At 63.5% G+C, this 17071-nt stretch overlaps 1 protein-coding gene across 1 annotated transcript; it reads right to left on the bottom strand.

The window, feature by feature from the left end:
• Positions 1–9311: 9311 nt before the first annotated feature.
• LOC116598416 (ESX-1 secretion-associated protein EspK-like) lies at positions 9312–13276 on the bottom strand. Its single transcript, XM_032357192.1, has 2 exons — positions 9735–13276; positions 9312–9578 (listed from the first exon to the last, which is right to left on the bottom strand). Exons 1-2 carry the CDS (start codon positions 10334–10336, stop codon positions 9323–9325), a joined length of 858 nt encoding a protein of 285 aa, XP_032213083.1. The 5' UTR covers positions 10337–13276; the 3' UTR covers positions 9312–9322.
• Between the last annotated feature and the right edge of the window lie 3795 nt (positions 13277–17071).

Genomic DNA, 17071 nt, shown 5'->3' with positions numbered 1-17071 from the left:
GGGGTCAGAGGCCCCGCGCTGCCCCTTGGTGATGGGGAAAGCCACTTCTGTCCACCCTGGCCCGGCCAGGGGGACGGAGCTCTCTGAGGTCAAGGGTCAGCCACAAGGTCCCCAGCGGCAGTGGGTTCTTATGGAAGGTGGGGGCGGCGGCCGGGGAGGCCACAGGGGGTCCATGAACACGGGCTGCGCCCCCCGGGCTCCAGGCTTGTTGAGGGGGGTCAGGAGCGGCAAGCCGCAGCCACCGGAGGAAACCCGCTGCTTCCCCCCTCTGGACGCACCCGCCCCACCACACCCCCACGGCAGGCCGAACAGTGGCCCCCGCAAAACACACGGCACGCCAGGAGCCCGAGCGTGCGGAAACAGGATCTTTGCAGCTATGGTTGAGGTGGGGGTCCCGAGGTGGGCTTCGATCCCCTTGGGGGGCCCTGAGACCACGGAGCGGCGTCCCTGTAGGAACAGCAGTGTGAGGGGGCCCGTGGGGAGGGCGGTGAAGACCGCAGGCCCATGGTGAGGCCAGCGGGCAGGGTCCCCGGCACCCCCACCCGCGCCGGGCTCAGAGAAGACAGCCGATGGCGCCCGGCCGGGGCCTTCCTGCTTGGGGAGGGCGAGTCCCAGGTTCGAGTGGCCGAAGCCCCAGCCCCAGGGAGTTCCACTCCTCAGCCCAGACTCTGAGCGTGTGCACCCCAGCTCGGGGTTCAGGGCCATGAAGGCACCTGGCGGTAGGAGCACACGGCCTATAGGAAGGAGGCAGTGGGGGTGCAGGGCAGCGGGGTCAGGGCCCCACCCACCCCACACAGCCAGCCGGAGGACCCTTCCCCAGGAAGACACTGGGTGTCAAGCTGTCCTTAACGAGGGGGGGCATCACAGAAGCCCCCAACAGGCCCCACCCCCTTGTGCAGGCAGCCCCCCTGGGGGCCGGACACCCTGGAGAGGAAAGGGCACGAGAGGACCCTGGTGTACCTGCCGCTGAGACCCACGGTCCTGGACACCCGGGCGGCCAGCTACGGACCTCCGTGGGCTCTGGTCTCGTCCACCCACAAGTGCAAGGAAGGGGTCCCCCGGGGAGCTGAGGGCTGGGCCACAGGGGCTGGGGCAGAGGGTGTGTCCTGCACTGGTGGACGTGTTCGGCCCTCCCGCCTGTCACACGCGCGTGCAAGCCACGTGACCGACCGGCTGCACAGCGGGTCTTATCCTAACACGGGGCCTTGAGTCTTCGGTCCGACCCTGCTTCCTTCTCAGGCTGGTGGCGCCCAGTCTCCTCCCAGCAGCCGCGGTGGGGACAGCCCTGCCCTGGAGAGCGCCCGTGGGCCCGTGGTCTTCACTGCCCCGTCCCCAGCACGGCCTCCCGGAGCTGGATGTTTGCGGCCCTCAGCCCCCGCAGACCCCACCCGCAGAAGACACTCGGACCTGTGCCCGCGGTCCTGCTGAGAGCCCCCCGCCCCGCACCCTGCCTGTGGGTCATGCTGGCCCCATCCTCCGGGCTCCTCCCTTCTTGGAGCCGATCTCAGTGGGGGTCTGCTAGTCTGGGTCCCTCCTGCTGCAGCTGGGACCGAGCGTCCTACGGAGCTGTGGCGGAGCTGTGACGGAGCTGTGACCCAGCCCAGAGCAGCTCCCGGCCCTTCCCCTGCTCCCCACACCTGCCCCTTTTACCTCCAGCTCGGAGCCCCCAGGCAAGGGGCAGGATGAACTCCCGCTGTCCTGCCCCTCCCAGCAACCACCCCTCCTCCCAGTAGACAGCCTGACGACCCGATTGCTGCCCAGCCCTCCCTGCTCAACCGTGTCCCCCGGGACTCTAGCTCCCCCTCCCCGCCACCCCATGGCATCTCCACTCTTCTCTGCTGATGCCCTGCACGGGCTCTGTCCCCAGCATGACGAGGTTCCAACACTCCTGAGCGCATGTGAGTGACTCCTGAGACCTTGGGGCTCAGGCTCCCTGGGGGATGCTGTCTGGACAGTGTGGGGGCTGCGGCCAGTGCCTGGCCCTGACGGCACCTCTCGGCTTCTGAGGACGCACCGTCAGCTTGCTCCTGAGTCCTCGAGCTAAAAATACACTTGCTGAAATTATGACAAAACACAACCGTGCTCTGCAAAATTGCTAAACGCCCTCCTGCCGATACACAGATCTGGGCAGCAAACAGCTGCGCCAAGAGCCTTCTCTGCAGGTGACCCTGGGATGAGCAAGGTCACAAAGCATCCCGCATCCCGGCCAGGGTCCTGCACCGGCTCTGAGTGGGTGACGGCTGCCCTGGCTTTCTCTCCTGCCTCCCAGGGGGCTGGAGCCTGGGCAGGCTGTGGACGGTGGGGGGTGGCTCCTGCTGCAGGGGACCACCTCTAGTCTCAGCCTGGGACACCTGGTGCCCCTGGCTCGGGCTTTCCCCTCAGCCCGAGGCCCTGGGCCCACTCTCCACTTATTCTGGCCTCATGGCCATCAGGAGTCAAGGTCTGACCACATACTCTGGCCAAAGAAATGAAGGAGAAATAGTCGGGTGCCTCTCAAGTAATGTCCAGAGAGCAGACACGTACCTTTCTCAGGATGGCTGGAATGCAGATACAGGGCCTGGCGCTCAGGCAGCCCTCTTAGGCACTGAGTTAGCAACCAAGTCCGGAGGATGGCTTCTGCAGAAGGCTAAGGGGGTGGTGGGGTCTCAGTCCCAGCCCTGGGATGCCTACATTTAGGTAAGAAAATGAAAATTCTCTGTGTTGGAGCCACTGTTCATTTCTTTTCCAGTCTTTCCTGTGACCTTTCCTGGACAGGTATGACACGGTCTAGGATGGGGGCAGCGGGCATCTCCCCCCGACACTCATCTTAAAGGGAACGCATGCAAGAGTTCACCACGAAGACAGGCTAGGAGCTGGGCGACACGGACTCACCGGGTCACCGCGCACGCCTAAAGCCGACCAACACGTGTGTCCCATACACTTCAGCGTACAGAAGCTTGGGTAGATGACACAGACTTCTTAATACATTTTTTTTAAGATTTTATTTATTTATTTGAGAGAGAGCATGAGCGAGGAGAAGGTCAGAGGGAGAAGCAGACTCCCCGTGGAGCTGGGAGCCCGACGCGGGACTCGATCCCGGGACTCCAGGATCATGACCTGAGCCGAAGGCAGTCGTCCAACCAACTGAGCCACCCAGGTGCCCCGATGACACAGACTTCTTAAAAAATCTTTTTATATACTCTGCAATCACTATTTCTTAATTCTTTCTTAAATGCTGGTAAAAGCCTTTGAAAGGTTTTTACCTGCTGATGCAATCTAATTTGTTATTGGATTATTCAAGTTAGTTATTTCTTCTTGACCTGCTTTTGTTAAGTCTTATTTTTCTAGAATTGCATGCACTTCACGCAAGTTTTCAGGCATAAAGTTGTTCGTGATGCTCCATTCTGCCTCCCGGTCGGACAACAGAGGCTTGTCCGTCCGGCCAGTCACCCCCAAGTCACTGATCCCCACACGTGTTTGTTTTGCGCGCGACACTTGTCTCCATTCCCCTTCTCTTTCAGCCCCCCTCGCTGTCTCTGGACAGAGGCTGTACTCTGTCCCTGCCAACGTCCCCTCACGACTCGATCCTCGGTCGGTAACTCGCCTGGCCGACATGCCGGGGTCGTAGCAGGGCTTCCAGCTCCACGTGGCCCTGTGTTATCGTGACCCTTCACGTGTTCCATGCTTTAGTTTCTACCAATCAGAGAGAATTCCTGCCGACCGCCTTCCACTTCTCTGGCTCTCTTTCTAACTACGTCTGTCGCGGAGTTGATCCGGTCGGGACTGTATTCTAATACTCTTTATTTTCTAATCCATGGGTTTTCAGCTCCACTTGTGTATTCCGTTTTTAGAAATTCTATTTGGTTGTTTTCAGTGTGGCTTGACTGGGTTTTCACAGTCACATGCTCCTTATTCAAGCCCTTTTTTACTTACTTAATTACCAGATATTCTGCCCTGAAAATCCCACCATGGGCGTATCTGCGAGCCACGCTCTGCTGCCCGTGGTTTCTCTGGCTCACACATGGTGCCTTGTGGCCTTTTCAGCGTGTGATTACTTGCCATGATTTCACGGGTCTTGGACTGTGCGTCCATGGGAGCCCCTTGAGGTCAGGCTGAACTTGGGTTTTTCCCACAGTCACTGCCCGCCTGAAAGCACTCCAGTCAAAACTCTGGGTTTTGGGTCCCTCAGGGAGTGTGACTGTGGGGTGAGGGTCGGGCAGGTCGGCCGGCAGCCACAGATCTCCAGGGAGGGCCGACATTAGAGGCCGGCAGCACCCTGCGTGGCGGGGTCGGGCCGCTGGCGTGGCCTGTCTTTATATGGAGATTAGGGGTCTGGTGTGGGCCAGATCTCCTGCCGCGCTGCTCCTCTAGTCGGCCCAGGGCTGTGTCCTCCTCCTCCACGTGGGCCTCCAGGCCAGGCTCCGGTTCAGGCCCGGTTCACGCCCACACCCCAGGACCCCGCTCGCAGGGCTCATTCCTCACCTGCACGTTCAAGTGTCTGAGGAAACACTCTTCATGTTTTATTCAGCGCTTCTGCTTCCAGAGGGAGTGACGGGCAGGGAACCAAGTCTCTGTCGTCCAGAAATAGAAGTCCTCTGTGTGTGTGCTAGGAGGGCTCCCCTGCCTGGACCGGCGTGGGGGAGGGAAGGCAGGGACGCCTCCGGCTGCCCGCAGACGAGCCCGGCATGCCCAGGGCCGGACTGGGGGATCCACGGTGCTCCTGGACCAGTGCTCTCGGCCTCTGCTGCGTGAGAACAGGAAAGGCGTGTCCCATGGTGTCTGCCAGGCAGGGCCAGCTTTGCTCTGGAAAGTGTCCCTTTCTGTCTGCTCAAGGGGGTGTGTTCCTGTCGCTGCCCACACCTCACAGAGTCTGGGTGGCCTGCCCCCTAGTCCCACTGGCAGGGACAGGTGCTCCCCTCGGCCATTCTGTTCCCGAGATGGCCCAGTGAGTCACGAATGACCTCGTGCTGTCAGCCTAGACAAGGAGAACGAAGGGCCCACGGTCGGGGTGTGGGGGGGGCGGCTCTGCTGAGCAGCGAGAGAGCCGAGGGGGCTCTTGCCTCAGCGGTCTCCCCCTACTCTGCGGTCCGGTGCTGCACGGAGGTCTTGGAGGGCCCCCCCACCTGCGAAATCTGGGCAGAGCTGTCACAGGCAAGGACGCCACAGGTGACCTGCTCAGCGGGGCCCTCCCAGGGCTTTCAGTTTGCCGCCCCACCTTGCAGACTCCCCGGGACCCCAGGTTTGTGCTGGCCTCGTCCCAGGGCTGAGCCCTCGCGTGGGCAATCCCAGAGGCGAGAGTTCTCTCTTCTTGGCTCCGCTGAAGCCCCGTGCGGGACACTCGCCGGCTGGGCTGAGCTCCGGCCGCAGGAGCCTACATGGGTGCTGGGGCTGTCCTGGGCGCAGGCCGCCCGCCAGTCCAGCCGGCCGCCTGTTGGTCCGGGCCATGTGTGCAGTGTCTTCCCCTCTACCCCAAACCTGACCCTGGCCAAGGGGTCCTGACACTGCGTCTGGAGCCTCCCCCCCGGGGCTCCCAGGCTGGGAGAGGCAGGCAGAGGTCAGGGCTCAGGGCCGCACCTCCGGGCAGTGGCCTGTCCTCCAGGAACAAGCAGGAGCAGGCCGTGTGAGGACGAGGGGCTGTACCTGCTCAAAGCCCCAGAGCAGGCCCTTCCCCTGGGGCGAGGCACCCAGGCCCCTCCTGTAGGTCCCAAACCCCAATTCCCACGGGGCCGCTCCCCACTCTCACCGCGGGTTCCCTGGGCAGACCCACCCCTCCGCTCCAAGGGTCCCAGCCCGGCCAATCAGGGCCCTTCACGGCAAGCAGAGAGATGACCCTCGCCCAAGGGCATGGTGACCCTGGCAAGAGCAGTCCATGCCTGGGCCGGCGGGAGTGGGGTGCCTGGGGCGCGTGTCCGCCGGGTGGGGGCTCGTGGCTCAGCAGTCAGCGGGCCGGGGCAGAGACACCTGTGCCCCTGGCCCTGCCCGGCGCTCAGCGGCCGCGAAGAGCTCTCCTCTGGCAGGAGCAGCACCAGCTTTTCTCAAGTCACATAACTTCTGCAAACTCGTTACGGGAAAGCGAGACGCCCCAGGCAGGCAGACAAAATCACATACACCACTGCCGCTCCCAGCAACCGGAGCTGGACGCTCGCCCTGCCCGGTCCCCGACGTCTTCCTGAGCCACACTCCCACCCGTCAGGGTCGAGGTGGGTCCCTACCCCACGCTGCTTCCCACCCACGCTCCTCCCTTAGGAAGTCGGGACATTCCTCTGCGGGTACACAGAAAACCGCGTCGCTGCTAACGGCGACGGGTGTTGCACGCGGAAATCATCGACGGTTTCAACCCACTGGTGCCTCCGGTTTCCCCGCTTTCCTTCGTGTTTGCTTTCAGTGTCTTGCCGTACGTGGGTCTGCTTGCGCAGTGACCCGCTACCTCCTGGAAGACCACGGACGCGGCCTTCTGTGGCAAATACGTCCGTGTCTCACGGCGGCCGTGCGCGGCCCAGACCACGCGCGGGAAGGACAGGCGCACGGGCTCCCGCTGCCACGGGAAGGTGGGATTCTCGGAGTCCCCAGCCTCTCCCACAGACGGACCGTTGGTGTTTCTCTTTTGTGGACATTTCCCCACTTTGACTGGGGCTACGTCCTGGTCGGATTCTCTCCGAACCAGATCCGAGTCAAGGATTTGCGTGTGAGCAGTTTATTTGGAAGGTGGGCCCAGGGAGCCAGCAAGTGACACGGACAGAGAGCGCGGCCCGGGAGTCCTCAGCCACCTGTCCTGGTCCTTTCCCGAGACGGACAAGGCGATGGCCCCAGCTCCCTGCGCGGAGGCCGCCGGCCAACTGAGGCCCAGCACAGGCCGCAGAAGAGGTGCGGGGAAGCTGGCGGCCAGTGCGTGGGACGGAGGCATCTGGCAGGGTCGCCGCGGGAGGGACTGGTCTCTTGGTCACTTGAACCCTCTCTTAGTAGTTGGAAGCATTGCCTACGTCACTGTATTATGTGTCCTAGAAGCCGAAATGCCCGCCCTCCCCAAAGTCGTTTGCCATTCTGGTTTGCTCAAGAACATTTTTTGCTATAAAAAACAAATTTAATTCTTTCATTTTAAAGATTTTTATTTTTTTAAATATTTCATTTATTTATTTGGCAAAGAGAGTGTGTGCACGAGCAGGGCAGAAGACAGAGGGAGAGGGCGCCTGGGTGGCTCAGTGGGTTAAGCCGCTGCCTTCGGCTCAGGTCATGATCTCAGGGTCCTGGGATCGAGTCCCGCATCGGGTTCTCTGCTCCGCGGGGAGCCTGCTTCCTCCTCTCTCTCTCTTCCTGCCTCTCTGCCTACTTGTGATCTCTCTGTGTCAAATGAATAAATAAAATCTTAAAAAAAAAAAAAAAAAAAAAGAAGACAGAGGGAGAGCAGACCCTCCAGCGCGCAGGGGCCCGACGCAGGCCTCGGCCCCAGGACCCCGAGACCCTGACCTGCGCTGAAGGCACAGAGACCCCCCCCGGGCGCCCCTGAAATCTTAATTTAGTTCTTAATCCTTATAGTTTCTGTCTTTGTGATATGCTTAGAGAATATTTCTTCAGTTTGTGAGAAAATAAACATTATATTCACTTACTCTTCATGTTTTAATCACTTTGATTTAAAAAACATTAATCTTGGGGCGCTTAGGTGGCTCAGTGGGTTGAGCATTGTCTAGGGATGTGAGGGGAAAACACGCACAGAAAAAAGAAAGTGAAGTAAATCTAGACAAAAATCGATAGAATAAGAGACCCCTACGGCGAGTAATGACGGCAGACTTCCTACCAACCCGCTCTCTTGTGCAGGCTTCCGTGGCCAGGCCGCAGGCCATTGGCCACGTGGATAGGCCCTGGGAGCAGGTGGCCCCGGCTCGGGGGGACAGAGGCCCAGCGCTGCCATCGGCCAGTGCGGGGTGAGGGGCTCCGCGGGGGTGAAGCCAGGCAGCACCGGGCGCAGAGCTGCCCGCACACGCGTGGGCTCCCGCACCGTGGGAATCGCCCTCTCGTGGCAAACGCTGCCTTGACCCCAGACTTTTCCTTCAGGGCAGAAGGTCAGGACGTGGGACTCGGTCGGCCACAAGGTCTCTCGAAGCTTCTCCTCACATGTCTGCCGCACGAAGGCAGCCGTGCGCAGTGCACACGTGATTGTCCCCAGCGGGCACCTGTGTGGCCTCTGGTGCTGGGAGCTCCTTCTCCAGGGACAGACCCTGCAAGTGGGGCCCCCCGGGTCCTCTGCAAACACAGAACAGGCTCCAGGACACAGGGACAAGTCCTCGAGGGGTCAGCCCTCCTGTCCCCTCCTCACCCCAGCTGGACGTGCCATGGCTGGGGGGGGTCTGGGGGCCCATAGGGCTGGCCTAGGGGGGTGAGGGGGTGCCCCACAGGACCTGTCCCCACAGGCTGCTTGTGGACCACACAGAGCTCAGACCACAGGCCAGCCCCGCGCCATGACTCCCACACGTGTCCGAGAAACTGTCCGCCTCTCGGGGCTGCACGTGTCGGGGGCACTTCTGCCCGGGGTCCTCACGTCGATGATGTGGGCTCAGCCGCGGGCTGCTTCCCCTGGGCCCCGGCAGGTTGTGGAGCATCGGCAGGTGGCGGGGGGACATCCCGGGCCCCAGGCCCCGCCCCCACTGCACACAGGTGGGCGCAGACCCCGCGGGCGGCCGGGAGCACCTGCCTCCTGGTGGCCTTGCAGACACGGGCGGCAGACTTTCCTGCTGGGCCCTGCCTCTGGGGCCACGGCCACGACATCTGGGCCACATCCAGGTTTAGGAAGCTCTGCCCAGCACCTTCTAGAACTTGTTCGTTTGGGGTCTGAGCTACTTTCTGTATGTGGTGCTGGGCGAGGGTCCGGCGTCTTTCTCCTGCCTGTGACGCCCAGTTTTCCCAGCACCACTTGCTGAAGGGGCTGTCCTCCCCCAGCGAGTGACCCTGGCCCCCGGCAGAGGGTCACTGACCGTACATTTGTGGGTTTATTTCGGGGCTGCTCTAGTCCGTTGGTCTGCACGTCTGTCCGTGTGTCAGCTCCACACGGTTCTGGCCCCTGCGGCTTTGTAGTAAGTTCTGAAACGAGCGCGCTGGAGGCCTCCCAAGCCTGTCCCTCCATGCGCCCCAGGAAAGCCACTGGGCGGCGGGAGGACAGCGCTGGCTCGGGTCTCCCGTGCTCCTCACCCAGAGGACAGGACGGCCGCGGGAGCAGAGATGAGTCCCTCCTGCCGTGACGAACGGGCAAGCAGGTCTCCCGGGTCTTCCCAGAGCCTGTGTGGGCCCCGGCACGTGGGCGGCTCTGTCGGGCGCAGGGCGCCTGTGTCCCTTGCCGGCCTCCCACGGTGACCTACTGCCGCCTCGTCCCTCCCTCTCTGCTCCCCGACGCGCGGGCGGACGCCACGGCCTCTCGTCCTGCGGGCTCCAGGACCTGGTTCCACGGCGCGGCTGCCACACGTGGCCCGTGGCTCCCACGTCCATCAGGGTGATCGCAGGCGCCATCCCAGGGGCAGCCACGCGGCCGAGTCGGCCCAGCTCCGGCCCACGTCAGACGACTGCGGCCAGAGACAGGCAACCACGGAGCAGACGGGTCCCTGGTGGAAAGCCTGAGTGAGGTGAAGCGGCGGAGAGCGACGGGCAGGCGGGGTCCGTGCTCTATGCCGGGGGACGGGAACAGCCCCCACAAGACCACACTGGGGCAGATGGTGGGAGGGGGACAGGCCAGCCCCGAGGATGACCAAGGGGTACGGTGCTATAGGTACGTGGCAGGCAGGCGTGTGGCCGGAGCAGGGGGAGGGCAGAGGGGCGGCAGGTCCTGGGGCGCCGGGACAGGGGCACCTCTGGCCGTGTGTCCAGGTTCAGACGGGGAGGCGGCCGTGGGGAGAGCCGTGGATTTGTTTTGGAGGTGGAGCCTGTGACCAGTGCATCTGTCAGGTGGTTTCCGAGGCCCAGCGACCGTCAGCCAGCGGCAGTGCCCCAAGATCAGGGAGAGGCCCCAGAGCGACCTGTTGGCCGCAGGTGTGGGGGCTGGTGGCGTCCTCGGGGCCCTGAGCCTGTCCACCAGTCCTGGCCGAGCTGCGCTGTCTGGCTGAAGCCAAGTCTCTGGTGCGCTCCGGGCCTGCCGACCCTTCTGGACCTCCGTCCCCTCCAGCCTTGCGGTGAGGCCTCCAGGCAGCTGTGCAGGCATCACCCAGAGCTGGTGAGCCATGCGGCCCCTGGGCCACCACAGCAGAACCGGCCTGTCCCCTAGGGACCTGAGAGTTATGCTGGAGAAGCCCAGCTCCTCGCTGCCAGGAGCCTGCCACAAAGACTCCCTGGCGTCGGTGACAGGCCGCCTGTGATCCCGGCGTGAGCAGCCCCCCATAGGGACAGGTGCAGCCTCTGGGCGCTGTTCCCGCTCCTCCCCAGCCCACCACGCTGGGCCCTCAGCCAGGTCCCCCGGCTGGCCATAGTCCCGACATGGTACCAGGGGCACGTGAGGGAGCCCCCAGTGTGGGCGGTCCCCAAGATGCCCACGGCCCGATCCCTGTGGACCTATGCACGTCTACATGCAGGCTCTCCTGCATTTCCCGGCCGGTCCCAGAACAGTCGTGGCGTCCTCGTGTGGCAGAGGGAGGCAGGGGGTGGACAGAGGGATGTGCAGTGACCTGGACAGCCCGTGGTGATGTGGGAACAGCCCCCAGGGTGCGCCGCCTGCAAAACCAGAGTGGTGACCGATGGCACCGCCTGAGCCCCAGCAGCAGCGAGCCAGCGAAGGGCCGTTTCCCAGCCGGGACGCCGGATGCCAGGAGCTTAGGGCCGAGAACATGTCTGGGAACCGTGGGTGGTGGGCGGGGCCCCGCTTTTCCAGCCAGCCAGGCGCGCGAGCCTTGAGGAAGCAGATAAGAACCCGCTCTGTCTTCCCAGGCCAGCGGCTGACTTTGGCACCGCTGTGCCCACGCAGGATGGTGCAGAGACATGGGGTGGGGGTGCCCAGCCTCCCCCGTCCAGACCCAGCCTCCAGGGAGGACCGGGCCTCCTGCTCCTGGGGCCCCCGCGGTCTCCGGTACCTGGCGTTCATCGGGGGGGAGACCTTGAGGACAGACCAGCCCGAGTAGCCAGCGCAGGACAGACCCCAAGGGGTGGGTGTTCCCTGGCTTTTCCTTTCTTTACATTTTATTTTCTGAAAACCACTCAGCGTGGTCCCTGCTGGCCCTGGTCTCCCGCTGCCGCAGGGACAGCAGCCCCAGGGCGTGGGCCCTGAGCCCCCGTCCTCCAGGCCTGGATGCCGTCCACTGGCCGGCTCAGCCCCATCAGGGCGCCGTGGGAGCACACGGTGCTGCTGCCATTCACCCCTGCCCGTGCGGAGAAGCGCCCGCATCAGCCGGGGGGACTAGGGAGCGGGCACCTCTACCCACTAGCTCTCTGGGCTTGGACTTTGCACCCCGGCCTGCGTCTGGGGACGAGCATCTCCGTGCACAGCTGGGGCTCCGTCTCTCTCTGCCCCCACAGGCACTGAGCAGGGGCCCAGGCAGCTGGAAGGCTCTGGGAGGTGGCCAGGACGACCCCGCGGCTGGGGCTGGCCGTGCACGTCGTGCCACTGCCAGCACCGCCCCCAGCACCATCCGGGACAGCGGCTCCCTCCCACCACCGTCTCCGCTCCCAATCGCACAGGCTGTGTCTCCCGCTGCATCAGACAAGCACACAAGCACGACACCTGGAGCAGGACGCTGCCGTGGGCCCTGCCAAGCCAGGTGTCCAGGCCAGTCCCCAGGCCACTGTCCCTCTCAAACCCATGCTTGGTTCCTTTATGCGGTATCCGGAGGGGACCCACGGCTGTTGGGCTCCAAGAACGGAGGAGGACACCCCTTTCTCTGGGGTGGTTCTGATGCTTGGCTCGGGCCACAGAACCATCCCTGACCCAGTCCATCAGCGGGAGGACGCCTGGCTCCCGGTGGCCAAGCCAGAGCCAGGGGCGGGGTCGGCCCCACCAGGCCACGTGCGGGCATGGGACCCCATCAGACGGTGGCCAGATGAAGGCACGAGGCCACCATAGGTGTCCATTACTGTGTCCTTCAGGGGACGATAGACAAGTGACCAAGTGACCCAGAAGGCGTTGGAGCCCAAAGAGCACGGAGCGTGCAGTTAACATGGTGACACTGGGAGTAACACACAGAGGCTCCCACGCGGATGGAGAAGTGTGCAGAGTGACAGAAATAGCGCGGCCCCACATATCTGAGATGCCATACGGTAAAGCAAACACCAGCGGCGCTTTATCAGAACACCAGGGAGTCGCACGGTCTTCCTCTCGCCGATCTGCACTTTCTCAAGCTTCTAAAAGAAACACGCATGAACTCCATAGCGCCGGGCAGCAGTGCTATTAATAACACATCCCGGGTGTTCCGGGCCCCGCAGCTCCGACGGGGCAGTGGGAACGGGGTGACCCCCGCTGAGCCCACGGTGTGTGGGCTGCAGGCCTGGGGGCTCGCCCCTGAGCGCTCCACTCCCGGAGCTCCCGCCAGCCCAGGGGCGCTCACGGGTCCCCAGCTCCACCGGCGGTGAGCCCAGGCCCTCCCACGCGGGTCCGCTCCTCGTCTCCGAGTCACCCGGCCAGGCCCTCCGTCCGGCCTGAACCTGCGGCTGGGGGCTCTCTTTACCCGCCCACCGCCCATCAGCCACCCGGATGCATCAGCAGAGCCCGCCATCCGCGGCCCGCACAGGGCCGGACGGTGACAGATCCCCTGGTCGGTCACCAGAAACGTGCCCAAAGACACAGAGCGCCTCTAGCCAGGGCCCCCCCAGTCCAAGGGGTAGTCACCCCACAACCTGGCTGGCTGCGGCCTTGTGCTCTCCAGGAGCGCCCCGTGAGCCCTGCTGCTCTCGCCTGCCAGCATTTACTGATCCTTGTAGAAAAACAAGAGCTCGGAAGCCAAGTACTGATCTCTTGGGATGTTTGGCCCATTTCCCTATGAATAATTCACTCTAAAGCAGAACCACTGCTTACAGTTAAGGCTTGAATTCCTCTGATCAAACATCCATTAAGCAAATGGATAGAAATACTTAATTTGTCTGAGCACACGTGCCTTCCGCGGGAACCTGTGAGCCGGGCCGTCCGCGTCCACATTTGCCCACTGCACAGTCTGGGGACTTCTCCGCCTGTGGGGTTCGCGGGGACGATCGCCGCCTCTGCGATCCCCAGGTGCCAGCCTCGCGGCCCCCTCGCGTAGGGGCTTTGCTGGTCCGCGCAGCCTGCCCGCAAGCGGCAGGGAGAAGGGAGCTTGGCCCTGGTGTCCCAGGCCCCCTTGCAGGAGCTCCAATCGGGTCCGGCCTCAGGAACCCCAGTGGACTCCCAGGGAGCGTCCAAAAAAGGACCACAATGTTTAACCGGCACCGAGATCCAGACACAGAGCGTGGTCGGTGGCCCCCGCCCCACCCGGGACCTCGATTCCGGCCTCTGTCCCCACCGGGCCTCGCCCACCAGAGGGGGTCACACATTCAGACCCGCGCAGAGGGGGGTCACACGTTCAGACCCGCGCAGAGGGGGTCACACGTTCAGACCCGTGCAGAGGGGGTCACACGTTCAGACGCATGCGCTCCAGCCCCAGGCTCCCTGGCTGCATCCACAGGGGACCCACTCGGAAACCACCCCCGAGGTCCGCGAATCGAGGTCAGGGGTGACTGGGGAGGGGCAGGCTGGGCTGTGACCCCACACGTAGGACAGCGATCGCCTCCCCTCTGTGCCGTGTCTTCCCTTCCAGGAACAGAACAGGAGACCCTCCCGGCCAAGCAGTCAGACTGGTCAGATCCGGAAGCTCCGGGGATGCGGGGGACAGGCGGGTCTTCCCCCTCTGCCTGGCCACAGGGGCTCCGTGCTGACTGGAGCCCAACCGTAACGTCAGGGGAAGCTCCGCTCTGCTGGTCTTAGGCCACTTCGGCAAGAATTCTGGAAAAATCCTGAAAGGCTAAAGGCAGCAGATCTGGGGGCCTTCCAGACCCGACCGCGGGGCCGCGGGGCTGCGCGTGAGCTGAGGGGCCCTCCGGCCTCCCCCTCCCTTTCCCTGCACTGGAAATACGGATCGCTAACGGATATATACGATTACGCAAGGCCAGACGTGCTCCCCCTTCTAGAACTTTCCAGGGGCTTTTGTGGCTCACAGAGGCCAGCCCAAACCTCCAGCGTGGCCCAGGGGCCCCACGTGGCCCTCTGCTCCTCCTCCTCAGGCCCTCAGTGCAGGCTCCGGCCACATCCACAACTCCCGCCAACACACCCCCAGAGCTCTTCCCAGACCCCCGGGGGCTCCCCCACCAGCCAGGGCTCTGCTCTCAGCTCCCGCCAGCCCCGCTCCTGTTGCCGTCACCCCCGCAGGTCCCTGTGCTTGTTCCCCTGTCCACCCCCAGGCTCCCCCCAGAACGGGGCTCCGAGTCCCCACCAAAGGACGGTGGCTGCACTGGACCCGGCCGCGCAGAGCTGGCGGCGAGCAGGGATGGCCCGAGAGAGTGAGAACCAGCTGTGCGGAGCCTGGTCTCCGGAGGGGCTACTGGGGGCTCCGTGTCCCCGTGTCCCCAGGCGCGAGTTCTCCAGCCCGTGGCTGGCATCCCACATTTCGGGAGCGGGAGGCTCACTCAGGCTTGCCGGTCTGTGGCCTGTCGCACGGCCGAAGAACAACACTGTGCCCGGCAGGGCGGCTGTGGGTCCCTCCGCAGCGTGCAGGGAGGGCCCCCTGGCCTGGACCTGAGTTTTCCACAGCCAGGTGGCTCTGGGCCTGGAGGCCCAGCCAGGAGGGGGCAGGGGACAGCCAAGGTGCCTCAGGCACTGGGGGCCTGGCTCTGGCGTGCGCCCCGCTCTCCTGGACCCCGCCCGAGCAGGGGAGCCTGTCTTCCCTGGACGACACAGGGCCTCAGATGGAGCCGGCCTCCTCTCGGCCTCCAGAGTCCATCACCTCCTGCTCCCACCGGTGCAGCCCTGAAAAGAAGCCGTCCATACAGGGGGCCACACGTCGCACAGAGCTGAGAGAGCACTGTGTCCCATGGACCAGACGCGCGAGGCCTGGCGCAGACCCCACAATACCAAGGCCGTCTGCTGCGGCCATGCTGCTGAGACCTCTCCCCTGATCACCCCTGTCCCTGGGCCCTCACCACCCATCCAGGCCCGCACACCATCTCCCGCCAGCCAGCGGTCACATGCGCCGTGGGCATGGAAATCAGAGTACAAGGCACAGCTTGCACAGCTGTACGGACACGGGTCCCCTTGGGTCTGGATTCCCCGGCTCCCCAATCCTTGCTGTCCACGCACGGAGGCTACAGCCCACAGAGGTGCTCTGTTGGCACCCAGGGTTAGGGATGGGGCTGCGGACCCAGAGTCCCCTCTGGGGGAGACGGGGACAAGTCAGGCTGTGGGTGTGTCCCCAGACCACCTCTCAATACCCTAGTTGCCTCCACCGAGGTCCTGCCCCACAGCTGTGGACCCAGGACGGGCCAGCCGAGGGGGACCTGCATCCGGGGGAGGAGGTGTGGTTTCCAGTGGCAGCCTGGACTCAGAAGGGGGTGACGCGTCGGCGGGGTGCCCACGGACCGCAGAGGGCCGGCAGGCAGAGCCGGACAAGGCCCAGGAGTGAGGTCTGTGGGGCCTGACGTACCCCACGCGCCCTCTGGCCTCTGAGCACGGCTGTGTCGTCAACGGCATGTGGTCAACATGGCCACCTCCCCCGACGGAGATCTGCCCGAGCGTCTCAGCGATGCCCACGCACTCGGACCCAGAAATTCCACCTCGGGAGCCGCTCTGAGGACAGACCACGCCACGAGACTCTGAGAGAGACCGGAAGACGCAGAGAGCTACTGATCCAAGATCCGCTCGGGACACCGTGCCCCCCGGGATTCCGCGGATCCAGCGGGTGGAGCCCTGCTGGTGGCTTTTCCCGAACGGCAGGGACCCTGGTGTCGGGGCGGGGCGGGAGTCTCAGCAGCAGCTGCAGATGGGGTGGGGGCGGCCCTCGGCCAGGCGGAGCACGGCAGGACAAGAAAATACCCTGCATCGAGGAGCCCACACGTTAGCCCCAAGAAGCTGGGCTGCGATTCTCACTTTGTTCCTCCTCTACGGCTGCATCGTCTAGATTTGTTCCAGGAAACACGTAAAAACCCATACAGTAGACCTCCACGTCCAGCCCACGGACTACAGGGCCTGGGTTTGCTTTTCCCGCCAGAAGCAATGGAGCGCAGACAAGACACATGAGGCCGGGGGCTTCAAGGTGCGGGCGTGAGGGCACGGATGGCCCACGGAAGGGGACACAGGGCAGGTGGGCTGGCCGACTGCCCGGCTGGTGGCCGGGAGGGGGCTTCCAGGCTGCACAGCTGCACGGAGACCCTGGGGACATCCTGAGCAGAGGGTGTGAGCGTTCCCGGGGCCCGAGGCAGCCACGGTTTGCCGGGCGAGCGCCCATGGGGAGAAGCTGCAGGGAGACCCATGGTTGTCCCCAGCAGCCCAGGACTGATGAGTAAACAGAGTCTGTAAGAACCTGCCCGTGAAGACAACCCCGCGGGGCGGCCTCAGAGCTGGAGCTCGGCCTCCCAGGTAAGAACGGCCAGCGGTTCCTCACGGCGCTGCTGTCAGACCGAGAAGGAAGGAAGGAAGTCATTCCGTGAGGCCGGGGGTCTCCGGACGCAGAATCGGCCAAGATACACAAGAAAAAGAATACAACATCTTCCATAGGCGAGAAGTTCTATAAACATTTGTGTTTTTTTAAAGATTTTATTTATTAGACAGAGAGAGAGATCACAAGTAGGCAGAGGCAGGCGGTGGAGCAGGGGCAGGGGCGGAGCAGGCTCCCCGCCAAGCAGAGAGCCCGACGCGGGGCTCGATCCCAGGACCCTGAGATCATGACCTGAGCCCAATGCAGACGCTTAATCCACGGAGCCACCCAGGCGCCCTCTATAAACTTTTGTTAAATTGAATTCAATGATGAATTTTTAAAAGTGCTACACTGTAACCAAGTGGGGTTTAGCCCAAGAATCCAAGGCTGGTTACATTCAAAATCCAATCAATGTCATTCACCAGAGGAGCAGAGTAGAAGGACAGGGTTACCGCCACACACAGCAGACCCCTGACACCGTCCAGCGTCCGTTC

This window comes from Mustela erminea, chromosome 1, assembly GCF_009829155.1.
Source record: "Mustela erminea isolate mMusErm1 chromosome 1, mMusErm1.Pri, whole genome shotgun sequence".
Taxonomy (NCBI): domain Eukaryota; kingdom Metazoa; phylum Chordata; class Mammalia; order Carnivora; family Mustelidae; genus Mustela; species Mustela erminea.
This window is presented reverse-complemented; position numbering and strand designations above follow the sequence as displayed.

Coding starts and splice junctions, on each gene's coding strand:
- LOC116598416 (XM_032357192.1), bottom strand. CDS start 10,336: ATGGGGGGCTGCTCACGCCGGGATCACAGGCGGCCTGTCACCGACGCC. Junction 9,579..9,734: donor GCCACACGCCTGCCTGCCAC/GTACCTATAGCA, acceptor CACCTCACTCAG/GCTTTCCACCAGGGACCCGT.